This window comes from Telmatherina bonti, assembly GCF_933228915.1.
Source record: "Telmatherina bonti genome assembly, chromosome: 11".
NCBI lineage: Eukaryota > Metazoa > Chordata > Actinopteri > Atheriniformes > Telmatherinidae > Telmatherina > Telmatherina bonti.
Window position 1 is genome coordinate 25341980 of NC_136629.1, and position 25949 is coordinate 25367928.

Sequence of the window (25949 nt, forward strand, 5' to 3'; positions counted from 1 at the left end):
TGGAAGTCCCGGCTTAACTCAAGAAGACTTGCAGGCCGATTGCACTCATCGCTAAAAGTGCAGAATATCAACCAGCCAAACGATAGTCCGTTGACAAAAACACACGAGAGAGAGAAATGTGAATTTCTTTAGTGGCCGCAGTGCTGAAGTAGTCAACAGTAACCTGGAAAGATGGCGTGCACGCAAGCTCCCATGTTCCTCGCCCTGGCTTTGCTTGGAATTTTCTTCCTCGGTGTGTCGGTGGAAGGGCAGCCGCAGGGAGAGCAACAGGAGGAGGAGGAGAAGTCCTGTCAGGGCGCATTCGACCTCTATTTTGTTTTGGACAAGTGAGTCTCCGATATTATTTATGGCATTGTTACTTTCTGGTCGCTGCGCATCGCCATGCAACCCATTAGTTTGGGAACGCTGAGCGCATCACTTAGACGTGTGGTTGTGGCTAAAAGTAAACTAGAACAGAACAGTTTTCAAGGTTTGAAAATGGGTTTTAAGTCAGATTTATTTCTTTATCATTGTGTGTGTGTGTGTGTGTGTGTGTGTGTGTGTGTGTGTGTGTGTGTGTGTGTGTGTGTGTGTGTGTGTGTGTGTGTGTGTTAATACTAACACAAACGGTACTAATTAGATTACTTAAAATAGACTCCAGCACATCCACAATCTTTCATCAATATGTCTGTTTCTGGTCTATTCAGGTTGTCTATAGTCGAAATGGGAATATAGAGAATAAGAAGAACATCGAAATACTGGGATTTTCCCCCCTTTTTTTATTTTGTCTTTTCTATTCGCCCAGTTTAAAATGGTGAGTCAACCAGATTGAGTTTTGCCCACGGGATGTGGGCAGGGCGAGCAGGATGGATAGAGTTTCAGCCTGTAGACGCCGGAGGAAGCAGCTGCAAAAGGTGCTTGCAGCGGCGCTGCACTGCTCTCCAGCGCTTCTTCCTCCTTTGTGTTAAAAGTTCTTCCTATTGAGACTTCAAATTATTAGAAGCCATTTCCATTCTTTATATTCAGCGTTGCATTGTTTCCTAGAGTTAAAATCTCAGCATGGGAAGCCAGCAATAAGTAGAAACGCTGAGGGAAGAAAAAACATCTTTTCTTTCTAAAAGGCAGATTTATTTTTCCTAATCCTATTTTTATTGAATGACATCATTGGTTAGTAATTTATTTATTAACATGATCTGTTATAAGATACTTGTAAGAAAACCATTTGAATAATCAAGTTTTTTAATAGTTTGTATCATCTAGCTTAACTGACATGGAAATTAATAGAAATCAAGTTTTTAGGAAATAAAAAAGGATATATAAAACCTGCTGTACTATTTAAATGAAAAGCTTGTTGTGATTTAGTAACAAACACTCCTCACATCACTCTCATGCCCTAAGTTAGAAACTGTGGCTGCTGGAATAGAATAGAAAAGGCTGATTTAAAAGCCAATGTTTATTCTTCTTCAATGTGGTCAAATTTAAAAACATGCTGATTCTACATTGTTTTGCTTTTTTCTCTCTTTTTTTCTTGTTGATAGAAATCAGTGGGGGTTGGTATCCATGTGATGAACAAAGAAAAGCCCCTAACCTGATTAAAATCTGAGTTCTTGTTATGGCTACATTTTTTTAGATAGCCTTATCCAACCTAGACACCCCAATTCTTGATTTAAAAAAAAAAAACTGTCTCATTGGTGTCAGCCCAGTATTTAACATATTTGTTATGTCTCTACTTGACCTGCACAATAAGATTATGCACATGGACAAAGAATAGTGGCGTGTCAAATCCTGCAAAGTCAGGTTAGTAAAACACAGGGACAGAGTCACATACATACACACTATAATTGATGGTTTTATTTGTTGCTCAATTTTTGTAGAAGAATAACAGATTATAATGTCTGAGCCTTATTGTTTTGGTTATGCTTTCAAAGTGAAGCAGTTAAACACTGTTTGCACATACGACTGTGAATACGTTGATGTGATAATTTAAACAAGCGCTAAACAAGTTGAGTGGCTCCATTTGAACCACACATGAGCTGCGAGGTGAACATGGTGGATGACATTTAACTTTAGATCCAACACATTTAGTGATCTTTCAGATGTCCACATCAACATCTGTCAGTCACTCTTCAGTCTTTACCCTTTGCTTCAAAAAGTTTAGAAGGTGCCTGGGGTGTGTGGCACATCACACATGACATGGCCGAGCCTCTGGTGCACCTCTGTTTGTTTCACTGTTTGGACCTTAAAGCAGCGACAGACCTTCAGGAAGCAGCTGATCTTTTCCCAGGACAGCACTGTCTCGTTGGCTGTTTTACAGATCTTAAATGCCACCCAGTGACCTAATATAATGTTTCTGTGACAAAGAGAAGAGCAAAATGATACACCAAGGATGTTGTTAAGCATCTCCAGTAGCTCTTATGTCATCAGTATTTTTTCTTACTCACATGTCTGGCTTTGGCTACACAGTGAGGCTCGCTAAGTGAAGAATGTGTAAGCTCTTCTCCAGAAGTATCAGAAAACACAAATTATAATTAGTTCCGTACTAAACCTTGTGTCTGACTTACACTAATACCATGCAGCATTTTTTTCCCTCTATCTGGATTCCCATAACTTGAATAATAGGTGTTGTGTGCTGTGGCCAAGTTCTGAGCAGAGATTTGTTTTGACAAACCAATGTACTGTACAAAGTTTAATATGCTGGGAATAGAATTTTTTAAACGATTGAATCATCATTCATGTTTATTACCCACCCAATTTTCTGTGTGTCACAGATTAATATTTATAAACAATGGTAGGCACTCTTGCATATTGCATATACGCTTTCTATACATTTAATTATTATGCTTCTGTCTCTTGTCAATGAATAGAATAGATTCATGGATTTTATTTTAGTGTCTTTTTTTTTAGTTTTGGAAACATGTCAAAACTTTTTTTTGTTCTGCTCTGAGAGTTTTGAGATTGAGCTTTTGTTTAGTGTGAATAAACACCCTAAATTTTGATATAGAGATTATGATGCTTCCCGGGATGGTTTCATAATGTACTCACTTCAAGGGAAAATCAGAACAGGAAGTGCCTAGTTATACAGACATCCAAAGGAGCCATCAATCCAGCCCAAGCTTTCAGTTGACGTGCAACACACATGCTGAGCCCTGCCATTTGTGAAGTTTGGTGTTAAAGGTGTTGGATGTTGCATCCTTCAGTAGGCATTCATGCAGTCACACATTTCCCCCCCTGCTAAGTGTTATTTCTGGGTTTCTTTGTTGTTCATGTCACAGCCTTTTTTCCTCCTATGGATACCCAACCTGTTGGGCTGACCATGCACAGTGGGACCATCTGTTCACCCTCACAGCCACATGCACACACTTGCACTCTCACGCGACCACATAGTGTACACACAGGCCAGCTGCTTGCTAACATGGTCCCTGCTAGAGGCAGACTGCTACATCTGTCCCTGTCTAACCTCAACCCTCTGGCCCAGTAGCAATTAGCCCCCATTAGCAGCCCCATGGGACTGGATTTCATTAAGGAGATTGTCATGTTCGTAGCAGCATGTAGCAGGCTAACCAGCAGCTCACAGCTGACACAGTACAAAAGTAATGGAATGTGACTAAGTGACCAGAAGAATTTCCTTTGATAGAGAAGAGATGAACCATCCCTGAAACACATTTTGTGGCTATAAAATCTACACTATTTGTTTTAGCCCTTATTAGAAAGTTAAAACCTTTTCATCACATGTGGATTTGTAATTTTGTTTAAAAGATCTTTTCCTTTAACTCTTGTGTGTGGGCTATTTTTCAGATCAGGAAGCGTGAAGGATCACTGGAAGGAGATTTACATCTTTGTGAAGCAGCTGGCAGAGAAGTTTATTAGGTACCAGCAGAAATAATTGTTTTTGTGGATGTCTTCTTTTGAGCTTCCCACCAATGTTAAAGTGTAAAACCTCTTCTGTTTGCAGCCCCATGCTGAGGATGTCCTTCATAGTGTTCTCCACGAAAGGAAATATCATCATGGAACTGACTGAGAACAGGTAATAAGTACACATCTCTGTCTGCACATTTGAGTTATTTGCTGTGACTGGCTTTACAACCTGGAGGAGAGTATTCTGATAGATCATATTTTAATCTAATTCTGTTCAGCTTTAGGGAATCCACAAAGCTATTTATTTAGTTCAACAAATATGGATTTGGCTAACAAATAACACTGAAGACTACTACAGCCTAAACATAATTTACCAATGCAAGTCTGCCTGTCAGTTTATTTTATCAGGATGTTTTTTTTCTGTTCACCCTACAGGGAGGCTATCACCAAAGGTTTAAGGGCTCTGGACAAGGTTATCCCTGGAGGAGACACATTTATGAACTTGGGCCTAGAGAAGGTAAGGCTGGGTTTTTAGGACCTCGTACATAAATCACCTCAGTAGCTTTCAAGAAAGTAATCCGGACAGCTTCTGCTGAGAATTAATTGAATTATGCAGCTGAATCCAGAACCATTTAGATAACTATGAGGAGTGCCTCAGATCACAGAAATGCCTTGCTGCTTCTTACAAATACAGACATAAACTAGATGCTCTAAATTGCTGGCAAGTAAAGTTGCCTGGAGTCATGCAATTTCTAATAAAGGGATCCCATCTAATTTATTTTTTAAAGTATATATTTTTATTGTATGCATTTAAAACAATTTAATTTGCCAAAACATATTTTTGTCAAACCATAAAATTATGTCACTTTTTTTAGATCACTATTTCATTTCCTGATGTTGTAAAATAAGACAGCTACTCAGTTTCTATTTGTGGCATGGCATCTAGCGGTTAGCAAAGTGCAAATACATTTGGTCAGATAAACAAATATATTACATGGTGATGTCATGAAGTAATGGGAACAAAACCGTGACAGTAAACCAATTAGATTTTATGTTTTTTGGAAGTGTCCATCCATTTTGTAGCAGTAAGTTTTCTCTTTTTGTTAAAAGAATAAGGAGCATTGGTTCCCAATCTTTACAAGAAAAAGATAATTATACTTACTAAGTTATGGGTCAAAGGGGGACTTGTGTTTGGAATATGGGTTGGATGCAGGAGATAAGGTGGAAGGACCCAAATGAAGGACTCAGAGACAAACGTGGATGGATGACCAAAGATCATTTAATTAAACAGAAAGCCCTAAATGAGTAGAAACACTTGGATCAGAATAGCAAAACACCAAACTATGAAAACTGGAACACAAGGAATGAAAGAACAAATCACACAGACTATTGAACTGACTGGACTAACTAACGACTAACACACACACAATGAACTGGCTATGAAGAAAGGAGACCTGGAGCATATGTATGCACAGCAAGACGAGAAGCAGGTGGCAATTTACAATCAGTGGGAAGGAACACAAAGTAAAGCAGACAGAATACACAAAGGGAAACACCTGTACAAAATAGAAGAGGAATCAAGACAGAACTAAAAAATGACAAAAGGTATGAAAATTAAAAAGACGGCAACATTAACAAAGGCCATTCCTCCTGGCTTTTGCCAGGCTATACAGTGCAAATTGATATTTGCAGGGTTGGCATTTCTGGGATAACAATGTATGAAAAGTTATCACAAAGGATGCTCAGTGATGTTAATCTATGTCAGCTTCTACCAGTATTGTATAAATAAACCTTTTGTTATTGGAGCTCCTGGACAAAGTCAACACTCGCTGCATCTCAGTGAATAATATATATTATACTTTTATATATATATATATATATATATATATATATATATATATATATACATCATTTAAAAAATATTTAAACATCTGAGATTGGAAAAAATGACTTTACTGCTTTTTGTGTTGTCTGACGTAGTGACTGAACGGAATATTTTTATTTTTGCCATTGCAGGCTAATATGCAGATATATCAACAGAACCATGGTAAGCTCCATCTTTATTTGTTGTGAAGCTGCATAATATTGTTTCCGAAAACTTAAATGTTTTGTGCTCTGCAGGGACTGCCAGTGTTATCATTGCCCTGACTGACGGAGAACTGAATGAGGGGCAGTTTGACACAGCAAGGCGAGAGGTATCATGTGTTAGACATCCTTGTTTGAAAGTAATAAATGATAGTTAATGTTAATGCATAACGAATACAGTTAAAGTTTTCTCAGTCTGACCTATTAAGAACATCCTCACAGAAATAACGTTCCTAAATAGTATTAAATAAATATTAAGATTTATGTCGCATCACATCTAATGTCCTTTTCTTGCAGGGCGTATAATTTTGTTCAAATGTCGTCTAAACTGTTGTAATACTTGTGGAACAATAAAGTATTTTTTTGACTTTACAGAATAAATATTAAATCTGCTTTATTTTGTTCCTGTCTTGCAGGCAGAGAGGGCCAGGTCTTTGGGTGCCATTGTTTACTGTGTTGGGGTCAAAGAATTTAACCAGACCCAGGTAAGATCCACAAAGAGAGGTGAAGTGTTGGAATTGCAAAAAAAAAAAAAAGCACATTTTTCCTGTCTTTTTTTCCTAGCTTGCAACTATTGCAGACAACATGGACCATGTGTTTCCTGTACTGGGAGGTTTCCAAGCCCTCAGGGGAATTATTGACTCAGTAAGGGGCAAACATGGACATACAAAATACCACATGTACATCGCATAAATACCCGGATTGAGATACTCATAATACCATTACGTCGCTGAATTATGTCTTGGCTCTGTCTTTTTTTTTTTCTTCCTTTCTTTCTTTTTTTAGATTATCAAGAAATCATGCATTGAGATACTCTCCGCTGAGCCATCCAGCGTATGTGCAGGAGGTAAGAGGTGTGAGGGGAACAAGTTTTAACCTCGCTGTTAGGACAGCAGCCTGCCATGATGTGTGACAGTATTAGTTATCAAAAGCCTTTGGACTGAAACATGAGGTTGAGTAATTGCATAGACACTCATGACCATGGAGTGACAGAGAGTGTATTGTCATCCACGGCCGGGGGAAAATTAGCATAGCCACTTCAGCACAGCATGTGTGCAAACAAAAAAAAAAAAAAAAAAAAAAAGAGGACAGGGTTGGGAGGGGGCTGGTCAGAGGAATTAGCCATAAATCTTAAGCATGGCTGCTTCCTTGGCCTAGTTTGCCACATTGTATATGCTAAATAGTCTTTCAGACTTTTTAAATTCCCATCCTCTACCTCACATCTTCATCCATGACAGGCTCCTTTGCTTCCTGACAGTACTTTAAAGATGTAACAAGCAGAAGGAGAGATGCTGAGACAGAAGCCTTTATGGGTAGCCAGCAGGATGGATGAGCTTTGACATGACCTTATTAAGACTCACTTAAGAGAGTGCATTTATGTCCTGGTACCAGGACAACTAATGGACATTAGCATCTATTATGGAATAAGAAGGTCGGGATGACTGAAAGGAAAGAAAAGAAAATCTTGCCCTAGAAGAAAAAAAAGAGGAGGCAATTGTGCGAAAATTATTATTGTCCTCCAGTGATAATTACAGTTTCTGGTTTCTTGCCAGAAAATGGGTGTGTATCACTCGACATATGCCCAAATATCCTCCAACAGCCTCATTTATTATTCGATTGATGAATCTCCTAATGGTCAGTGAACTAAGAAACCAAGGGGGACCCACTTTAAACAACCTTGATTCCGGCCTAATTAATTGTATTTGCATACTTATATATACACATACATTATATACATTTTATATATATATTTATATATATATATATATATATATATATATATATATATATATATATATATATATATATATATATATATATATATATATATATATATATATATATATACATGTATGTATGAACAAATATGTGTGTGGTTTTTTCTTTTCAGTCTGAAGAAAATCATTTGGATTAACATCTAGCAAGGAATCAATTTATTCTGAATCATAAAACCATGTAGAAAAATGACTGTGGTTTGACTTCAATTTTCTGCCATATTCTTTTATTATCATTACCTATAAAAACATTCTTACATAATGCAAATATAATGTGACAGTCTCTGCTTTTCTCTTTGCCTGCATGTCGGCACATAGCATATCGAACATATTTTCAACATACAAACACATTTAGATGCTCTTTAGTCAGCTTGCACACTCACGTCTTCAAGCACATGAACACATGTCCCTCACGTTGATATGAAGTGACCAGACCGAGCTGCCTGCAAACAGGCCATCAGACTGGACAGTGAACGTCAGACTACACTATAGGACATGACAGCGCCGATTCCCAACACACACACACATATTGGGTACAGTGAGAATTAGACCTTAGATCTAACATGACAGGAGAGATTGCTGCTTTCATTAACGTCTGACCCTTTTCTCCCTGTTGTCCCTTCTGCTTTTGCCCCCCCACCCCCTCTTTTATACTGTCCTTTCAAACTAATGTGATTGAGGACCCACCATTCAGACAACTACATTTTCTGCAGACATACACAAATACAAGACATGTGTTTATGTGTATGTACATTCATGTACAACACACAGAAACACATTCATACTAGCCAATGTCAAGCATTTAAGTGTAGATGTAAAGTCAGCAGGAGACCACCAGTCCCAGCACACCATACGTCTGACAACACTGACCTTTTACTCTATCAGGCTTTGGCATTTATAGTTGATGACCAGACTGAGACTTTTAGGCAAAGATGTTTTACTTTTCATATATGACTGCATTTAATGATGATGATGATGATGATAATTATTATTATCATAAATATGGATTGATGATAACGTTTTTTAATCAAAATTACATGCACTTTTAAATTTTTCATTAACTGATCCATGAAAACAACCAATTACAACTTTCACAAATGCAGTGGTTAGATATTGTAGTTCTAATAATTATAGGTAGATCTTCCATATTCAGTTCATTTTTGTGAGTGTTTGTCACTGCAGTTGTCATGGTCCATTGGGTGAAAGGGTGATGACTCTATTCTACTCTATTCTATTCTATTCTATTCTATGCTATTCTATGCTATTCTATTCAAATAAGAAATGTGTGCTTAATCACCTAATAGTGTGTTTAAACACATGTAGAATTTAAGTCTGCTGTAGCTGGCAAAGACAAGGTGCTGACTTACTGACAGGTTGTAAGTCACTGAACATCTGTAAATGAACATGCACACACACGCGGCAAGAAGCTTAACAGTATGAGGTCAGCTGTGAGCACAGCTGCGGAGTGTTAGCAACTCAACTTGTTTCTTTTAGTTAAAGACAGACTGAATCCTATTTTTTAAATTCAAGTTCAGCACGTGCAGTTTTATGCATGATTTATTTCTCTATCATAATGTGAATGAACAACATTAATTACTAAAAAGCCTACTTAGGCTTGCTTTGTTGGAACTTAAAATGTCTTAAACGATACAACTTTTCTAGCTGGAGTGCCTGCAGATATATTTCTTCCCTCTCCAACATTCCTACAGACAGCTGTGTTGGTGTTTGTTTTCTCCTCTCAGCTCTGGTTCCCCTTACTTCTCTGAAGTCTGTGGCTTTTGTTGCTGCTTGTCTGACCTTTAAAGAAATGCTGTCACATATACACTCACTGCTTGTAATGTTTTTATTCAGTGATCTTCACGCTGCAGCTTTAAATGTTAAAGGTGTTGCAAGTGTTTGTTTATATTAGCTAGAATAATGCTTGTGCAAACCTTAATATGCAGCCATGTTTTGCATGTTCTGAGAATAATTGCTTACAGACTCCTTAGAGGGAAAAACAACACAATGCAGTGCATAAGAATGTAAAAGCATCTTCTGCATGGAGCCAAATGTGATAATGTCATGCCATGGTGCCATAGGTAAGGTCAGACCTACTTTGAAAGTGGTGTGCTGCTGTCAGCCTTGCAGGCATGTTTTTAAGCAAGTGTTTCTTTCCCGCTCTTTAACATATGCTGGGTAGCAGCCACATAGACACTCCGGCATATGCTGGCAAGCTTCTGTCAGCGCACTTTAACAATGCCAGGGGGAAAGTAAAGGTCAAAGGCACCCACACATAACACACACACACACCCCTTCTGGCTACTGCACTGTCTGGGATATTTGTGAATAGCAGCACTTTTAGCATTAGCACCATTGGAGCATATTATGGCCTTTCCACACATACATGCACAAGCACACAGATATAAACAAGCTGTAATGAGGCATGCATGAGATTTAAAAAAAAATGCTGTCAGCACTTGCCGTAAATGCACATTGGAAATTTTCCTAAATCCTAAATTCCTAAATCTTATTGGAATTAAGGAAGAATTTCATGTATTATAACTCATGACTGAACATGTTAGTAATTGCTTCTGATGGTGCTGCTTGCTCTCTGCTTGCTTTTGTCTCATAGAGAGTTTCCAGGTGGTTGTTAGAGGCAATGGTTTCCGCCATGCTAGAAATATCAATGACGTCCGCTGCAGCTTCAAACTGAATGAAACAAACACTCTGGGTAAGTTCTGTAAATGTACAACTGGACTATAGCATGACAGGACTAAGGAGATTAAAAGAAGAAATATATTAAAGTAAAAACTAATAATAACAATGGAAAAGCTTTTTATTATTACTAATTATTTGAGTCTGAAGATCTGTAAGACTTCAATAACTATTACATTTTGACCTTTACTTTCAACAAGAAAGTGGAGTTTTTTCTTCCCATTTTGAAAGTGTGATTTTTGTGTTTCATGTGCAGATGAAAGACCAGCTGGAATTGAGGATACCTACCTGCTGTGTCCTGCTCCTGTTGTAGAGGAAGTGGGACGGTAAGCTGCCCAGTTTTTTGGCTTTCCCTTTGTGTTTACACCACATTGTTTCTTAGCTCTGTCTCTAGTCTCCAAATTGTCCATATACAGCTGTAGCACAGATATTTGCCAGCTGCACCCAAGTTTTCATCAAGAAGACTACTGTCCTTGAACAAATTAGAGCTAAAGTCATTGTATGTCTGTGATCAATCAATGTTTGTCACAGCTAACGAAGCCAGACACCAATCACGAGGGGATAACAGGAGAAGAGCCCAGAAACATTGGCTTAATGAGAGTCTGCTTATAAGGACCAAGCAACTGTGTATATGTGTGTATGTGTGTGTGTGTGTGATGTTTTTAATCTCAAAGAAAGTGTGAGTGGAGACAGCAGTGGATTATAAATTCTCCTTTGAGGTTTCCAGCTTTGCTCCTAGTGATCCAGCGTAGAGTTTTCCTACTGGGCATTGGCTTTTGGTGGAGCTCAGAGTAGAGTGTAGCCCGGCAGCCTTCCCGCCCCTGTTGCCCACAGTATTGTGCATAATTATATACTCAGGCCTGCAGCTTCAGACACCTCCCAGTCATCATTTGTCTTGTTTCTGTCACTTAGATTTCCACCATGATTTGAGCTTGTCTTATCCACCAGTAAAAAGTACTGCTTTGATTGGGAATTAATGTTTAGAGGAAACTTTCCTCTGTAGCAGCAAGAGATTTAGGAACCTGTCACACTAAAATAAATCTCATTCACATTGCATCACAAAAATAACACTTACGTTATATAGCCCAGCAGTTATGTAGTTCTTTTCAATGATTTAATGTCTAAGAAGTGTCACTTTGTGGTTTTCTTAGCTGCTTCTCCCAAGACCACAGTAGAATAGGGTGCATTACACTCTGCAGTGTGGCCTGAAGGAGGTATCCATCCATGAAGCAGGGACCCATCAGAGCAGAGTCACTTTGAATTTTGCTGAAGAGGAAATCAGCTGTGAATGGCTGAAGGGTCCAGAGAGAAGGACAACAGCTGGCTGATGAAATGAGGCGAGGATGATGCCATGCAGGATGGACATTTGATAAAAACAACACTCTCTACTGTTGATCATTTGTTCAATTCAATTCAATTCAATTCAACTTTATTTATATAGCGTCAAATCACGGCAATGCCATCTCAAGACGCTTTACAGACAGAGGGGAAAACATAATGAAGGCCAATTCATAATAGTCTATATAAGGAAACCAACAGATTGAGTTGAGTTCAACTCAATCTCCCATCCTGAGCAAGCACACTGGTAATAGTGGGAAGGAAAAAACTCCCTTTTAACAGGAAGGAAACCTCCGGCAGAACCCGGCTCAGGACAGGCAGCCATCTGCCTCTGCTGTGTGGGGGGAAGAGGACAGAAAGACAACAGACAACAGGAACTGCTACTCCCGGCCAGGGAGACCTGCTGAGACAGGAGACATACATGTTAATGATGCAACACTGTTATGGGGGGGGGGGGGGGGGGGGGGGGGGGGGGGTAAAAGAAAGAGATAAAGAGAAAAAGAAAGAAGCTCAGTGTATCAGGAAATGTCCCTCAGCAGTCTAAACCTATAGCAGCATAACTAAGGGATGCTAACCATCCCTAGCTATAGGACTTATCAAAAAGATAAGTCTTCAGCCTAGTCTTAAAGGTGGGGAGGGTGTCTGCTTCCCTAACACTAACTGGGAGCTTATTCCATAAGAGAGGGGCCTGATAACCAAAGGCTCTGCCTCCTGCTCGGCTCTTTGAGACTCTAGGAACCACAAGTAAGCCTGCAGTCTGCGAACGAAGTACTCTGCTTGGTATATAAGGAACAATGAGGTCTTTGATATATAGTGGTGCCTGGTTGTGGAGGGCTTTATATGTAAGGAGAAGGATTTTAAATTCTATTCTATATTCAACAGGCAGCCAATGAAGAGAGGCTAAAACTGGAGAAATATGATCTCTCATGCTGGTTCTGGTCAGGACTCTGGCTGCAGAATTCTGGATCAACTGAAGGGTTTTCAGGGCATATTTAGGACAGCCCAGTAATAGAGAGTTACAGTAATCTAGTCTCGAAGTAACAAAAGCGTGAACCAGTTTTTCTGCATCACTCTGAGACAGAATGTCCCTAATTTTGGCTATATTACGTAAATGAAAGAAGGCTGTTTTAGTAACCTGCTTAATATGTGGACCAAAGGACAGGTCAGGGTCAAATATTACTCCAAGGTTTCTCACTGTAGCACTGGAAGCTAAAGTAATGCCATCCAGGTTCATTACAAAACCGGAAAATTTAGCTCTGAGTTTTTCAGATCCAACGAGAATTACTTCAGTCTTATCTGAGTTTAAGAGGAGAAAATTTCTAGACATCCAAGTCTTTATGTCTATGAGACAATTTTGTAGCCTATTGGGCTGATTTGTTTCATCTGGTTTAAAGGATAAGTATAGTTGAGTATCATCTGCATAACAATGAAAGTTTATTCCATGCTGTCTAATAATTTTGCCTAAAGGGAGCATATATAGCGGGAAGAGTATTGGTCCAAGTACAGAACCTTGAGGAACTCCATGACTTACTGTAGTTTGGGAGGAGGACTTGTCATTTACATGAACGAACTGAAGTCTATCAGATAAATATGATTTAAACCAGCTTAACGCTGTACCTGTAATTCCAATCACCTGTTCTAGTCTTTGTAACAGAATGTTATGATCGACTGTATCAAATGCAGCACTAAGATCAAGCAAGATAAGTACGGACACAAGTCCTTTGTCTGAGGCCATAAGAAGGTCATAAGTAACTTTCACCAATGCTGTCTCAGTGCTATGATGAGCTCTAAATCCTGACTGAAACTCCTCGCATAAATTATTTCTGCTCAGGTGGGCATGTAGCTGAGCTGAAACTATTTTCTCCAGAATTTTGGACATAAACGGGAGGTTAGATATAGGTCTATAATTTGCTATCACCTCTGGATCCAGAGATTGCTTTTTAAGTAAAGGCTTGATTACAGCAGTTTTAAATGATTGTGGTACATATCCTGTCACTAAAGACATATTGATAAGACTTAGTAGTGCTGTATTAATTAAAGGGAAAATGTCCTTAAAGAGGCTCATTGGGAGAGGGTCTAAGATACAGGTGGATGGTTTAGATGAAGCTATTATTTTAGTTAATTCAGAGGGTTGGACAGGACAGAAACTATTTAGACACAAGTCAGATCCTGGTTCTAAGGATGCTTCGGAGACCACAACACGCTCAACATTATAGGTAGAAGGAAGAGTATTGTGAATTTGATCTCTAATAGTGTCAATTTTATTCCTGAAAAAATACATGAAATCATCACAGCTAAGTGAGAAAGGAATACATGGCTCCACAGCGCTCCGGCTCCTAGTAAGCCTAGCTACAGTGCTGAAAAGAAACCGAGGGTTGTTTTTGTTTTCCTCTATCAATGATGAATAATAAGCTGTTCTTGCCGTACGTAAGGCTTTTTTGTATACGATTAAACTTTCTTTCCAGGTTAAGTGAGACTCCTCTAGTCCTGATGAACGCCATCTGTTTTCCAAACGCCTTGATGCCTGTTTTAGAGCTCGAAGCTGGGAATTAAACCAGGGAGCCTTCATAATCTTACCTAATTTCTTCTTCTTTAGGGGAGCAACATTATCCAAGGTTGTACGCATTGAAGCTGTTATAGTATCAGCATGTTGATCAATCTGAGCAGGAGTAAGGCTTAAAGGGGGACTCTCAGTCATGCTAACACATGGTAGATGTGAAAAAATTGATTCAATTGATTGTTTAAATTTTGTAATATTATTGTCTGATAAACGTCTACTATAGTAGAATTTATTTTTGGTCAGTGAGTAATCAAATAAAGTGAATTCAAAGGTTAATAAGAAGTGATCGGACAAGACAGGGTTTTGAGGAAATACTTTGAGCTTATCAGTCTCAATACCATATGTTAGAACAAGATCAAGAGTATGGCCATGAGAGTGAGTGGCTCCATTGACATTTTGTGAAAACCCAATTGAGTTTAGAATAGAGCTAAAGGAAATGTTTAAACTATCATTTTCATCGTCAACATGAATATTAAAATCACCTAGTACAATGACCTTATCAGTAGTCAGCACTAACTCAGACAAGAGATCAGAGAATTCGGTCAGAAACTCGGAGTAAGGTCCAGGTGGGCGATACACTAATGCTAAAAGGAGCGGTTTCTCTGAATTCCATTTTGGATGAGATAAATTTAATGTCAGGAATTCAAAGGATTTATAGTTAGTTTTGTGCTTAGGATTAATTAAAAATTCTGACTTAAAGATAGCTGCAACACCTCCTCCTCTGCCTGTAGTTCTAGGAATGTGAAAGTTTAAATAGTTAGCTGGCGTAGCTTCATTAATACTAACATAATCCTCTTGCTGTAACCAGGTTTCCGTAAGACAGAATAAATCAATGTGGTGATCACCTATCAAGTCATTGACCAATAAAGACTTATTTGGGAGGGATCTAATATTCAGTAGGCCACATTTGTCCAGCATTTGTTATATTTAAGATAATGATAGTCATTTGTATGCAAATATGTTTTACTAATAGTGTAAATATAGACTTTACAGAGCATTAATATATTTCGGGAAAGTACTATTTACCATATAATGATGACAAACTCGTAACTCTTCTTCTGTGTGTGTTTAAATTTCACATTTTTTTCTAGATATGAAAATATCCAAATCAGGTGTTGTTGGTAGCCTTTTAAACAAATCAAGATCTGTTTTTAAGTAGTAATATTGACAAATAGATGAAAAAGTGTTTTATATGAACAGTCACAATTGTGACTGGTGGAATAATACTTGGTCTTTTTTAACAAAAGTAAAGAGAACAATATTTCAACTTTATTTCTTTATTTAAATACAACTTGCTGCAGTGTTACGTTATTGCTACATACAAAATACTACTCTTGTGCAATATTCACTTTGATATCCTCAGTGGGACCAGTTATTCCCGTAGGGATGTGTAGAGTCCTGTGCTGCTGAGATTGCAGTGGGGTTGGGTATGGGCCGAGTAGACCAATGATTCTTTTCAATGGTGCTGGTTATGTGTGTCAGTTTAGTATGGTTCTTAACACAGAGCGTGTTATACAAAAAGGGTGGAACAGTATTGGGTGATACTTTGATACGTTGACAGAAGATAATGTGGAGCAAAATAAAGTCATCTGAGTTTACAGATGGCTGTTTTTGGCTCTCTGTGATGTGCTGATCAGAGTTTAGTTTTCAATGTCGCTCCAAGGCATTCAAAACTGTTTGCTGTTTATACTGTTTGGTGATTGATGATAATGGGCTAACTTGGGTTGGAATGGTTGATTATTAACTCTTGCTTTGGTGACTTGGTGGTAATTACTTGGGTGAAGTCTGTGATGTTGTTATGGCCAACTTGAGGGTATCAGCTATGGGGTGATAATGAGTAGGTAATGTTCTGAAAGCTGGGTTTTTTTGTAAACTTGGAGGATAGTGGCAGTTTTTCAGGTAGTTTGTATTGTGGTAGTCTTGTTGATTCAAGTGAAAATTGTATAGAAAGATTGGTAAAACCTTCTATGAACAGTTAGCTGGGTTATGCTGTATGACTCAATGTACCTTATCTGTTGTGCTACTCCTCCTCACTCTTTGATGACCTCAATATCCATCACTTTTTCTTCTTTTAATTCTTTTTGAACTTCCCATGATCTTTCTTGAATCATTCAATGTGCAACCATGAATTCCATTTCTCAAGCATAGGTGGTGCAGTTGAAAGAAAAACAATATCTCTGGAAGTGATATATCTGTGTTAATCAGCCAGTAGAAGTCTTGATTATATCTTGCCACATCATGAATCAAAGCAGTCATTAGAGATCTCCTTTCATAGTTCAATGGCTTTGCCCCAAACCTTTGCTTAAGATAATGTGCCACTTCCAGTGAGAAGGTGTGGAAAGTAGTGGTCCGTCCCATAACAATTTGGGCCACCACCACTTCTTGCTCCTGACTCTGATACTGTAACTCGAGTCCTGTTGGCCATTAAGGTCTACACGTCCCATATACTGATTGCAGGATATATTTTGCTTGTTGGACATGGTCAACTGAATGGTGCTCTTTATTTCATCACTTGACAACTGTATCAGTATAGTTCCTCTTCTTGTTTGTTGCTATAGTGACAGTTTTGTTGTCCTTCCAGCAGCTTTCCTCCTGATGTTTGAAGTTAAGAGGTTTATCTCAATAACTTCATGAATTCGCTCTTTGGTTTGAAGAGAACATCAGAGAGATGGTTTTCCCCCCATTGTCCCACAGCCTCCTAATTCCTGTTTGTATTTTCATCCAGGAGTGTAAGGGAAGTAAAAGGTTGTGGTGAAATGTACAAGCTTTAGGCACTTGACGTTGCTCTCCAAGACCAAGAACAATGCTTTATCCTTGACCTTAGCCATTCTCCGGGAATGTGTGGCTTCCTGCGAATGGCTCTATACGACACATGTTACCTACTGGACAAGGCCAAACTCCAGATCTAAAGGCCAAAACAGATTGGTTTGGTTAATATATTGCTAGCATTTGTTATGGTGGCTAAAATATCAATTCATGCTTTCATTAGCTGACAACTATTTTGGATATGACATGTCTTTGTATTAAATGTTAAGCTCTGAGGGTAGGTCTAACCTTGAAAACTTGGTTCTTAATGTTGTCAACAGAATGTAGTGACACCATTATTTCAATAAATCGATTTCTCCACATTGCATTTTAAATGCTTTCATCGAGCTCATTTGTGTCACAGGACCAGTCCATATGTCTTCTTGGAATGGTACTCTAGCAATATGCCAGAAGGATCCCATAGAACAGTTCTATGGGATGTTCTATGGGATCATGGATGGACAGATGGGTGTCAGTGATCCACTGATGTCAGTCAGGTTTGTTTCAGTAGGAAACATAAAAAAAACTGCAGGATGGTGGTCCTGAAGGTCTGTAAGTTCTGTGGTGGTCTCTGACCCACGAGCTTTATGGCTTCATCTGTGTCCTTGGTTGAATGAACCAAGCGACTCGCGTGCTGCAGTCCAAGCCCAGCTGAGGACAGGGGGGTGAAGAGGAGGAGGAGGATATGAGGATATGCTTCACCAGTCACGTTTTTGCTCTGAGTTTCCAGCGATCTGTGCTTCACTCCAGTGGGGTGCACCTAGATATAATGGGTTATCCCACCAGCCACTATGGTGACCATTAACATGTTTACCTATTCATACTCATACAGCAAACACAACAAATTTAAGCAATTGTAAATGTACATATAATCAAGAGATGCCCTAAAGATCACATGTACCAAAATTTTTTTTTTTTTTTTACATAATTTACTAAGCTCTTCTTTGGGTGGTTTGAAGTAGCCATCCCTTTATCAGCTGGGAATGAAACAGTGCTGGTCATGTGACTAAACATGTTGTATGTTGTTAAAAATTCCAATTTAAAGATGCTGATTTAGACATGGCCACCATTGTGATCAGTGGGTGAACTGAATGTCTTGGCAGCAGGACTTGCTACTTGTTCATGTTATTTGCACATGTTCTATGACAGTCTTATTGAGCCTAACATCCAGATTTTGCTCTTCAGCTAAAGGCTTCCTTTAGAGACAGTGAGTTTTCTAATTGATTATGAATAATTATCATTAACTGCTGCACTCTCACATCTGCCATTTGTGGGATTCTTCTTGTGTAGTTTTTCAGTCTATAAATGAAATTTGGACTCCAAATCCCACCACCCCACCATTGCCCAAAACCCCAAAGAAAACCTTCACTCACCTCCTGTTTCACCCAAGTCACATTGTCACATATAATGAAGTCTCTGCAGCTGTCAAACAAATTTATGTTGACTAGGAACCTTCTGGATGCAGCTTGCCCACCACCTCGACACCCCTCCACCCCACCACACACACACACACACACACACACACACACACACACACACACACACACACACACACACACACACACACACACACACACACACACACAGAGGGCAAAAATGTATATAGTGGGAAGATTGATGATTGATTGTAGTTGAGATCTCTCTGTCAGCTGATACCATCATGTCTCCTGCCTGCCTGAAAGGAAGACTGACCATATGATGGGGAAGAGGGCCAGAAAGTCGAAGGGATAAGTAGAAAGAAAAGATTAGTGGCACCTGCACCACCAATTTCTTTCTCCCAAGTCAGTGTCAGCATGAGTTATGAGATCAGCTACAGATGCATGGGCCAACGAGCAGAAAACAGAGGAAGTGAGAAGGAGTTCTCAGAGGGAAGAGACAGCACTGAAGGGATGTAAAACAGGAAATGCCTTCTTCGTACCATCCCCCACCCTCTGTTTCCTTTTCTATGTCCTCCCACTACCCTGCCGTGACCTCTCAGTGCTCCCCCCTCAAGTCTAAACCCCCTCTCCCCGCTTCTGTTGCCCTAAACCATTAAAAAATAACAAGGACCCTTTCTCCATTCTTTTCTAAGCCCAGAACTACAGCCTGACAGTCTGCTTATTTGGCAGAACTTATCTTTCTTCATATTCTTTTGGTCTTTTATGCATAACTTATAGCACTGGTTCTTTCAACATTGGTATCATGTCATCAAACCAAAAATGTATTTGTTTTTCCAACTCTTGTCCCTGCCCTTGCTATCTTGATATCGTTATATCTACATAGTACTCTGGAGAATAACAAGTAATTTTATTCTTCTAAAGTTCCACATTAGTGGTCTGGGTTTAATCCAGGCAGAAGAGATTCCTTCTGTGGGTGGAGAGCTCCTTGACCCTCTTTGTGCACTTTTGCTTTGAGTCAGCATATTTGTGTGCTTGTAAGAGAGCAAGTATGGGCAAAATAGATGGAGCCCTGCATAAGACACCACTGGCAAGCATCTACACGAGCCATGAATGTGTTCATTCTTGCAGATTCTCTAAAGTATTATGTATGTGCACATGAGATGGTAAAAGGGGTTTGTGTTTTTCAGGGTCATCTATCTGCAGGTGAGCATGAACGAGGGTCTCTCCTATGTCACCAGCTCTGTTCACATCACGACTACTGAATGTGTGAGTGAACCTCCACTGTAACAACCATATATGTGAATGTTTCTCTTTTGCATGCTTCCTTTTCTAAATAAACTTTCTTCAAACTTTATTTTTTCTCTCCTGTTGCTTCTATCTTCCTTTACTCTCTCCTCTGTTGTTTGTCATCAGAGGAGGCTGTGAGTACTTTATCTTTTTATTTACCCCTTCTTTTCAGAGATTGTTTCATTAGTTATGAGTAAAGTATTTATTCTCTCATTCTGTGCTTGTGTACAGTTCGACGGCACCATAGTGCTAATATCATTGCTGGTTGTGTTCCTGCTCCTGGCTCTACTGCTGATGTGGTGGTTCTGGCCTCTTTGCTGCACTGTGGTAAGTTTCAGCTTCATTATCACATCTAATTATCTGTTTATTATTCCAAAAATAGCTTGAGGCAGCTGTAAATTATACCTGTTATTTTTTTCTCCAGGTAATCAAAGAACCTCCTCCACCTCCACCTCCAGAGCCAGTAAGTCACCAACATGAAGGCTAATATTTTTTTTTTTTTATTCAGATCACGGATCTGCATAAGATTGCAGTGTTAATGTACCATTACATAGTTCCAAAGCCAATTTATATGATTAGCTGTAATTAACAGCAGTATGTTAAAGATTAAGAGTTGCATGATGATAAAGATCTTAATCAAAGGACTCAGATGAAGATGATGGGATGCCCAAGAAGAGGTGGCCCACAGTGGACGCTTCCTATTATGGAGGAAGAGGAGTGGGAGGCATCAAACGTATGGAGGTACAAACCTTTATCTTATTTTATCTATATTTAGAAAGTGTAAAAAGTTAACAGCTTATTTGGAAGTTTATCTTTTTTTTTTTAACTCTAATTATAGGTGCGATGGGGAGAGAAAGGGTCAACCGAGGAAGGTGCAAAGTTGGACAAACCTAAAAATGCCATTGTGAAGATGCCGGAGCAGGAATATGAACCATATGAGCCCAAGCCTCGAAAACCTCCCCGCCGCTCCCCACAGCAAAAGAAGTGGTATTCACCCATTAAGGTTAGCATTTTATATACATATTCTTCCAATTTAACATGATTCATTTTTTCTTTTCCTCTTATTGTAAATTTCTCATTTTCATTTAACGTTTTTCTCCCTGGGTTCTTTCAGGGGAAGCTGGACGCTCTGTGGGCTCTGTTCAGAAGAGGATACGACCAGGTATCTCTGATGAGGCCACAGCCTGGAGACCAGGTGAGTCTGCTTGTCTAAGAAACACTGTCTTTAATTTATAATTGCTAAAATCCAACATGCCAGAACAAGAACCCTTCAGTTTAATCTGGAGGATTGCTCTTTGAACAACCTCTCAAAAGACTTTAAACATAAAGTTAGATGATACAGAAGGGTTTCTGTCTCCCTTTGTGAACAACAAAGAATCTGCATCCCTCTGTCAGTTTCACTGCACAAGGACGTGTTGGTGAGCAACGCGTACAGTGGGGCTCTGATTTTCTCCACACATGCTTACATTCACATTGAGTCAAAGAGCTACTGATACTGCTATCCTTATCAAAGCTTCAATTGTTAACACACAAGGCGTACTGTTCTCCTCTGTACTTTCCCTGTTACTCCAGAAATGACATGGCTTCTGTCAAGTTTCCAATCATCAGGTTATACCTTCATTTTCTAGGTTCAAGTGTGGATTTTTGTCAAATTATTTGATACAGAGTTATACAGTAATTTACATGCAAGTTCATTTGTTTCATTTACAAAAAAAACTTGATATCACTGTGTCCCCTCCAAGTGTTTTAAAACAGAAAGAGCAGATAGGAATCTCTGTTCTCTGACCTTGAGCCTGTGAACAGCGTCCCATAACCCCAGAGACATGTTTTCATCATCATACCGGTTGTCATGGTGAAACATCTGCTCCGTTGTCAATGGTGTTATTGTCACTTCCTGTAGCCGACGCCATAAAACTTATTGATTCGTGCTTAGAATAGCATGATTCTTCTTCACTATGTGATAGTGTCAGTGTGTGTGTGTGTACTGTATCAGAAGTCTATAAAAGGGGTTTCTATCAGTGGCTCTGTCTTTTTTTTGTGCCACCCCCAAGCTGAACAGTCAGTGTCTGTCAGAACAGAAGTTTCTGGAGTCTTTGTCACTTTCTATGGGACTGTGGTTCACAGAGCCATTCAGTGATGACCCACACATCTCCCTTCACGCACCATTAACTCAGAAAAAAAAACCCACTACTTCTCACATGGAAAAAAATGGGGAGAATAAAATAACTTTTGTTTCCAGGGAGATAGTTGTTTGGGACTGGTGCTCATTGCTAAATCAGACATGAAAAACCTCAGTGACTTCTCATTATTGACAAAAGCCGTGCTCAGATCTAAACACTGAATGAATTCCTAGCAATGCTATTTCTTTGCAAAAGTAAGATAGTTAGATTACAGGGGCAGACGATACAGCCAGTTTAAAAAAAGCATTATGAATAAATGGAATAGCGACAACCAGCTAGCGGCAGACTTCTCATTACAGCTTGTTATGCAGGCTGTTCCCTGCTTTTCCCCTCATCACTGCTTCTGAAAATGGCCATTAGAGGTTTACCATTGTCTGGCACACTCCCCATTTGCACATAATGTCTTTCTGTACTGAGTCTATGTGCACATGTGTGTCACAGTAACACGCGCGTTTGCTCTCCTGAGTGAGTGTCACAAAAACAGATGGGCAGTTGAAAGGCCACGAGCCATATTGTGACAGACGAGATTCTCTTCTTTTGTCTCCAGAGCTGCCACTGATGGCTCCGTCACACAAGATTGGCTAGACCAGAGGGTGGCCACCAAAATCTTAATCCTCACACTTTGACTGCCCTATGTCTCTCTTCCCTTATCTGTTCTCTTATGGAATCAGTTTAAAGAAAATAGACAGAAAAATGCCTTTTGAATTTTTACTGCCAGCACAGAACAGTGGAACAAAGAGGAATTCACCTTTTTGATCACCAAACATAGACATCTTCAGACTGCTAAATGGGAGAGTTTTGGAGGCAGCGTCTAAACTGCTTAATCGCATTAACTCTTGCAAGTGTACATATTTGATTTGCTGTAATGATATGCAAGATGACAGGCAGCACTGTCAGGTCTGATGTGTCTGCACCCTCTCCTCTTTCTCCCTTTTTCATGAACATAAGGGTGACAAATCCACGTATGCATAAGATACTTTTGGACAGCCACAGTCTCACTTGCGTGTGGTTTTGAGGAAAGGGCTGTCTTTTGCATTTGAAGGAGAAACAGAGACTTGACAGAGGACTGGAGTGAGGAGGGATGCTGGGAGGGTTTTAGGGTTTTGTTTTTCTCTTGAGAAGGAGCTATGGCTTTGTAGTAAACAACCACCACAAGGGGAAATGAAGCAGTGACAGATATTTGAGCCAAGGGGGACACAAGAAAACTGACCAACACAAGTTACACATTACTGAACCCTCACGCATTAAATTTATTTACACATTATCCCCTCTAGGACTGATTCACACATTCATGAAACTTATGTTTTTTGTTGTTCAACAGTCAGCCTTCTAACCTTTATTTTTTCTCACTATGTTCCTGTTATTCATGAGGTTTCTTTCAGGCCATATGCTCTGTTGGAGGCATGCTTACAGTCACACACACAGACAAACACACTCATATTCATGAGCTTGTGTTCTCATTGTGTCCATATGCTCTTTCTGGTGTTGTGCTGCTGCTCTGCTGCTCACAAACTGGCCTTTTCACTGTGGCCCAGCAACAACAGCAGAGCAGTCACCCCCTAAGCTGGGTTGCCCTCAATCAATAACACACCCCTCATAAACACACACAAATACACAATGGCCCCTTCAGTCACAAAGCTACTGCTGCTGGGGTCCTCTTAATGGCCCCTGTGTGACTTTAGGGCCTCTCTGTTTAATAAGGTGTCATAATCAGACCACCATGGGTCTGCAACACATAGGCCTACTCTCCAACTTTTACATACTGACTTAGCAAGACAAGAGTGTGTGTGTGTGTGTGTGTGTGTGTGTGTGTGTGTGTGTGTGTGTGTGTGTGTGTGTGTGTGTTTGCATGCTGCAGAGAATAGATATAAAAAAACAATCGATGACAGCATCTCAGAAGTGTTCCATTTTTCTAGACTTAACATAAATCATGCTAAAAGCTGAAGGGTTTCTGCTAACTATTGTAGCAATATTTAGATATTTTTCTTTACCGTCTTTAAAGTTGTGCACATAATAATCATAAAGTACTTTTCATTCTGTATCAGAGGGGAAGCTGAGAAAGCTGATGACAGCTAAAGCTGTGTGGTAACTTTGTTAGAGTCCGTTTTGCTTTAATTGTAGTTATTGTGGTGCAGGTGTGGACAGAAGACAGAAGCAGCTCTGTTTGCTCTCTTAGACTTCAAACACACATTTGTCTTGGGAAGATGGGCAAAGACTTACATAAGCATTTTTGGCTTTCATTATTTCATTTTAATCAATATTCTGCACTTGTGATAAGACCCTTTTCTCTCTCTCTTTCTTGTAGGGTCGCTGTATTAGTTTTCAGCGAGTCAGAGATGGAGAGTCCACCCCAAATCGCCAGGCCACTTACACATCTCACCCTCCCTCACCTCCACCTCATCCACCAGCTGAAGAGCGACCTCTGGTCACCAACTCTGTCCCCCGTACAAAGCCTCCATCAAGAGGGCCCCGGATTGCACCACCCTCCATCACCACACCTCCTTCCCGCGCGCCTCCTCCCATGGTCCGAGCCCCTCCAGGTCCACCCCCAACTCGTGCACCCCCTGGGCCCCCAGGACCCCCGCCATCCCGACCTCCACCCAGGCTGTAGTGAGGATGCCATAAACAACTGATATGTCAACTAGTTCCACATTAAACGTGTCCTCCTTTCACTCCAAAGACTCAAGACAAAAAGAAAACCTTCTAGGCCAAGAAATTGTCGTGTTGCAGGGCAGCAAAAAATGCTATCTGGTTTCAAAATCAGCTACTGAGATTCCCAACATTCTTGCATGAAACACATAGGCTTTATGGAGAAAAATATCACAATGTATTTACTTGATTAGGCCCTTTATGTACCGTGTAAGATGCCATGCCAAGGTAGGTGGCGAGAGCAAGTGCAATTCCCTCGGGAAATTCAACCAAAGGGACTTTAGTGGTGTTGGAAGTTAGCTGGTGGCAGTTTGTGTGTGAAAAATGGAATTAAAACGTGTACGCAGCATGTTGTGAATGATAATAGGAATGTCAGTTTTGTTGTTGAAATGCAGATCAGCTACAGTGCTTATGTAATTTTGTTTTCAGCCAAAGAAACATTTTCTGCAACGTAGATAGTGTAATTTTAAAGTTTGCCTATTTTGCAACTGCAGGACAGTTTATCAGTGCTTTATTTATTGTTACATAGGCCCTCTTTGTTTAGTATTGGGTAGATTTGTGGGATTGTAAAGATTCGAGAAAGGGATTGAGGCTAAATGGCATCAGGATATCAGGACACTTTCTACAAAAGCATCTTTTCTATTTGTGAGCTTATGAACACGCTAGAAAAAAAGATTGAACATTTGTATCTTCAGGGTTTTTCTGTATACTGCATTTACTGACTGAAATAATCATTTGCATTATTTCTTCATCAATAACTTGATGTTTGTCTTCAATAAAAGTTTTTTTTTTTTCTATCTGCTGTCTGCTATACAAGATTATACCATATTTCTGTATTCCAGGTGGAAAACTTGGCACTCATCTTATAAATCAGCCAGCTAACAGTCAGCGCCACGGGGCCTTTGGGACAGTTATTAGTTAATTGGACATTACAGGATGCAGTATTTGATGATGTAATGTCTTGATTTTTTAGCACTGTTCTCTACTTAAAGTAATTACACTGCCACTGCTGTCAGGACCCCTAAAAAATATTGCTAAATATTATGCACATATGATTAATCTTACAGCGTTTTAATCACTTTGTAATAAGGAAGTGTATGTAGTAAATGGAACTGATAGTGTCAAAATGAATCTAACAAAGGATTTTTCCCTTTTAATTTGTCAGAGCAGAAAGTTTCCAACTTCTCCTTATCCTGTTTTAAGAGTTTGGACTTGTTAAGAAGACATCAGTGATTAAAGTTTTTATTTCTTTGCATGTCATTTTAATTTACTATTTTGGATGGGCAAATGAACAATCTTCAATTAAATGGGTTTTTTGTGTCCTCTGTGTCTGTGCACTGATATTGACTAAATAATTAAGTCT

General features: G+C 39.5%; 1 protein-coding gene across 1 annotated transcript; it reads left to right on the plus strand.

Annotated features, from left to right (window-relative positions):
* On the plus strand, nucleotides 1-25792 carry antxr1d (ANTXR cell adhesion molecule 1d). Its single transcript, XM_079249230.1, has 18 exons — nucleotides 1-326; nucleotides 3775-3846; nucleotides 3932-4003; nucleotides 4270-4351; nucleotides 5851-5881; nucleotides 5956-6029; nucleotides 6336-6404; nucleotides 6484-6564; nucleotides 6706-6766; nucleotides 10306-10404; nucleotides 10645-10714; nucleotides 19658-19736; nucleotides 19989-20084; nucleotides 20182-20220; nucleotides 20400-20498; nucleotides 20596-20760; nucleotides 20872-20952; nucleotides 24243-25792. Exons 1-18 carry the CDS (start codon nucleotides 172-174, stop codon nucleotides 24546-24548), a joined length of 1731 nt encoding a protein of 576 aa, XP_079105356.1. The 5' UTR covers nucleotides 1-171; the 3' UTR covers nucleotides 24549-25792.
* The last annotated feature ends 157 nt before the right edge of the window (nucleotides 25793-25949 follow it).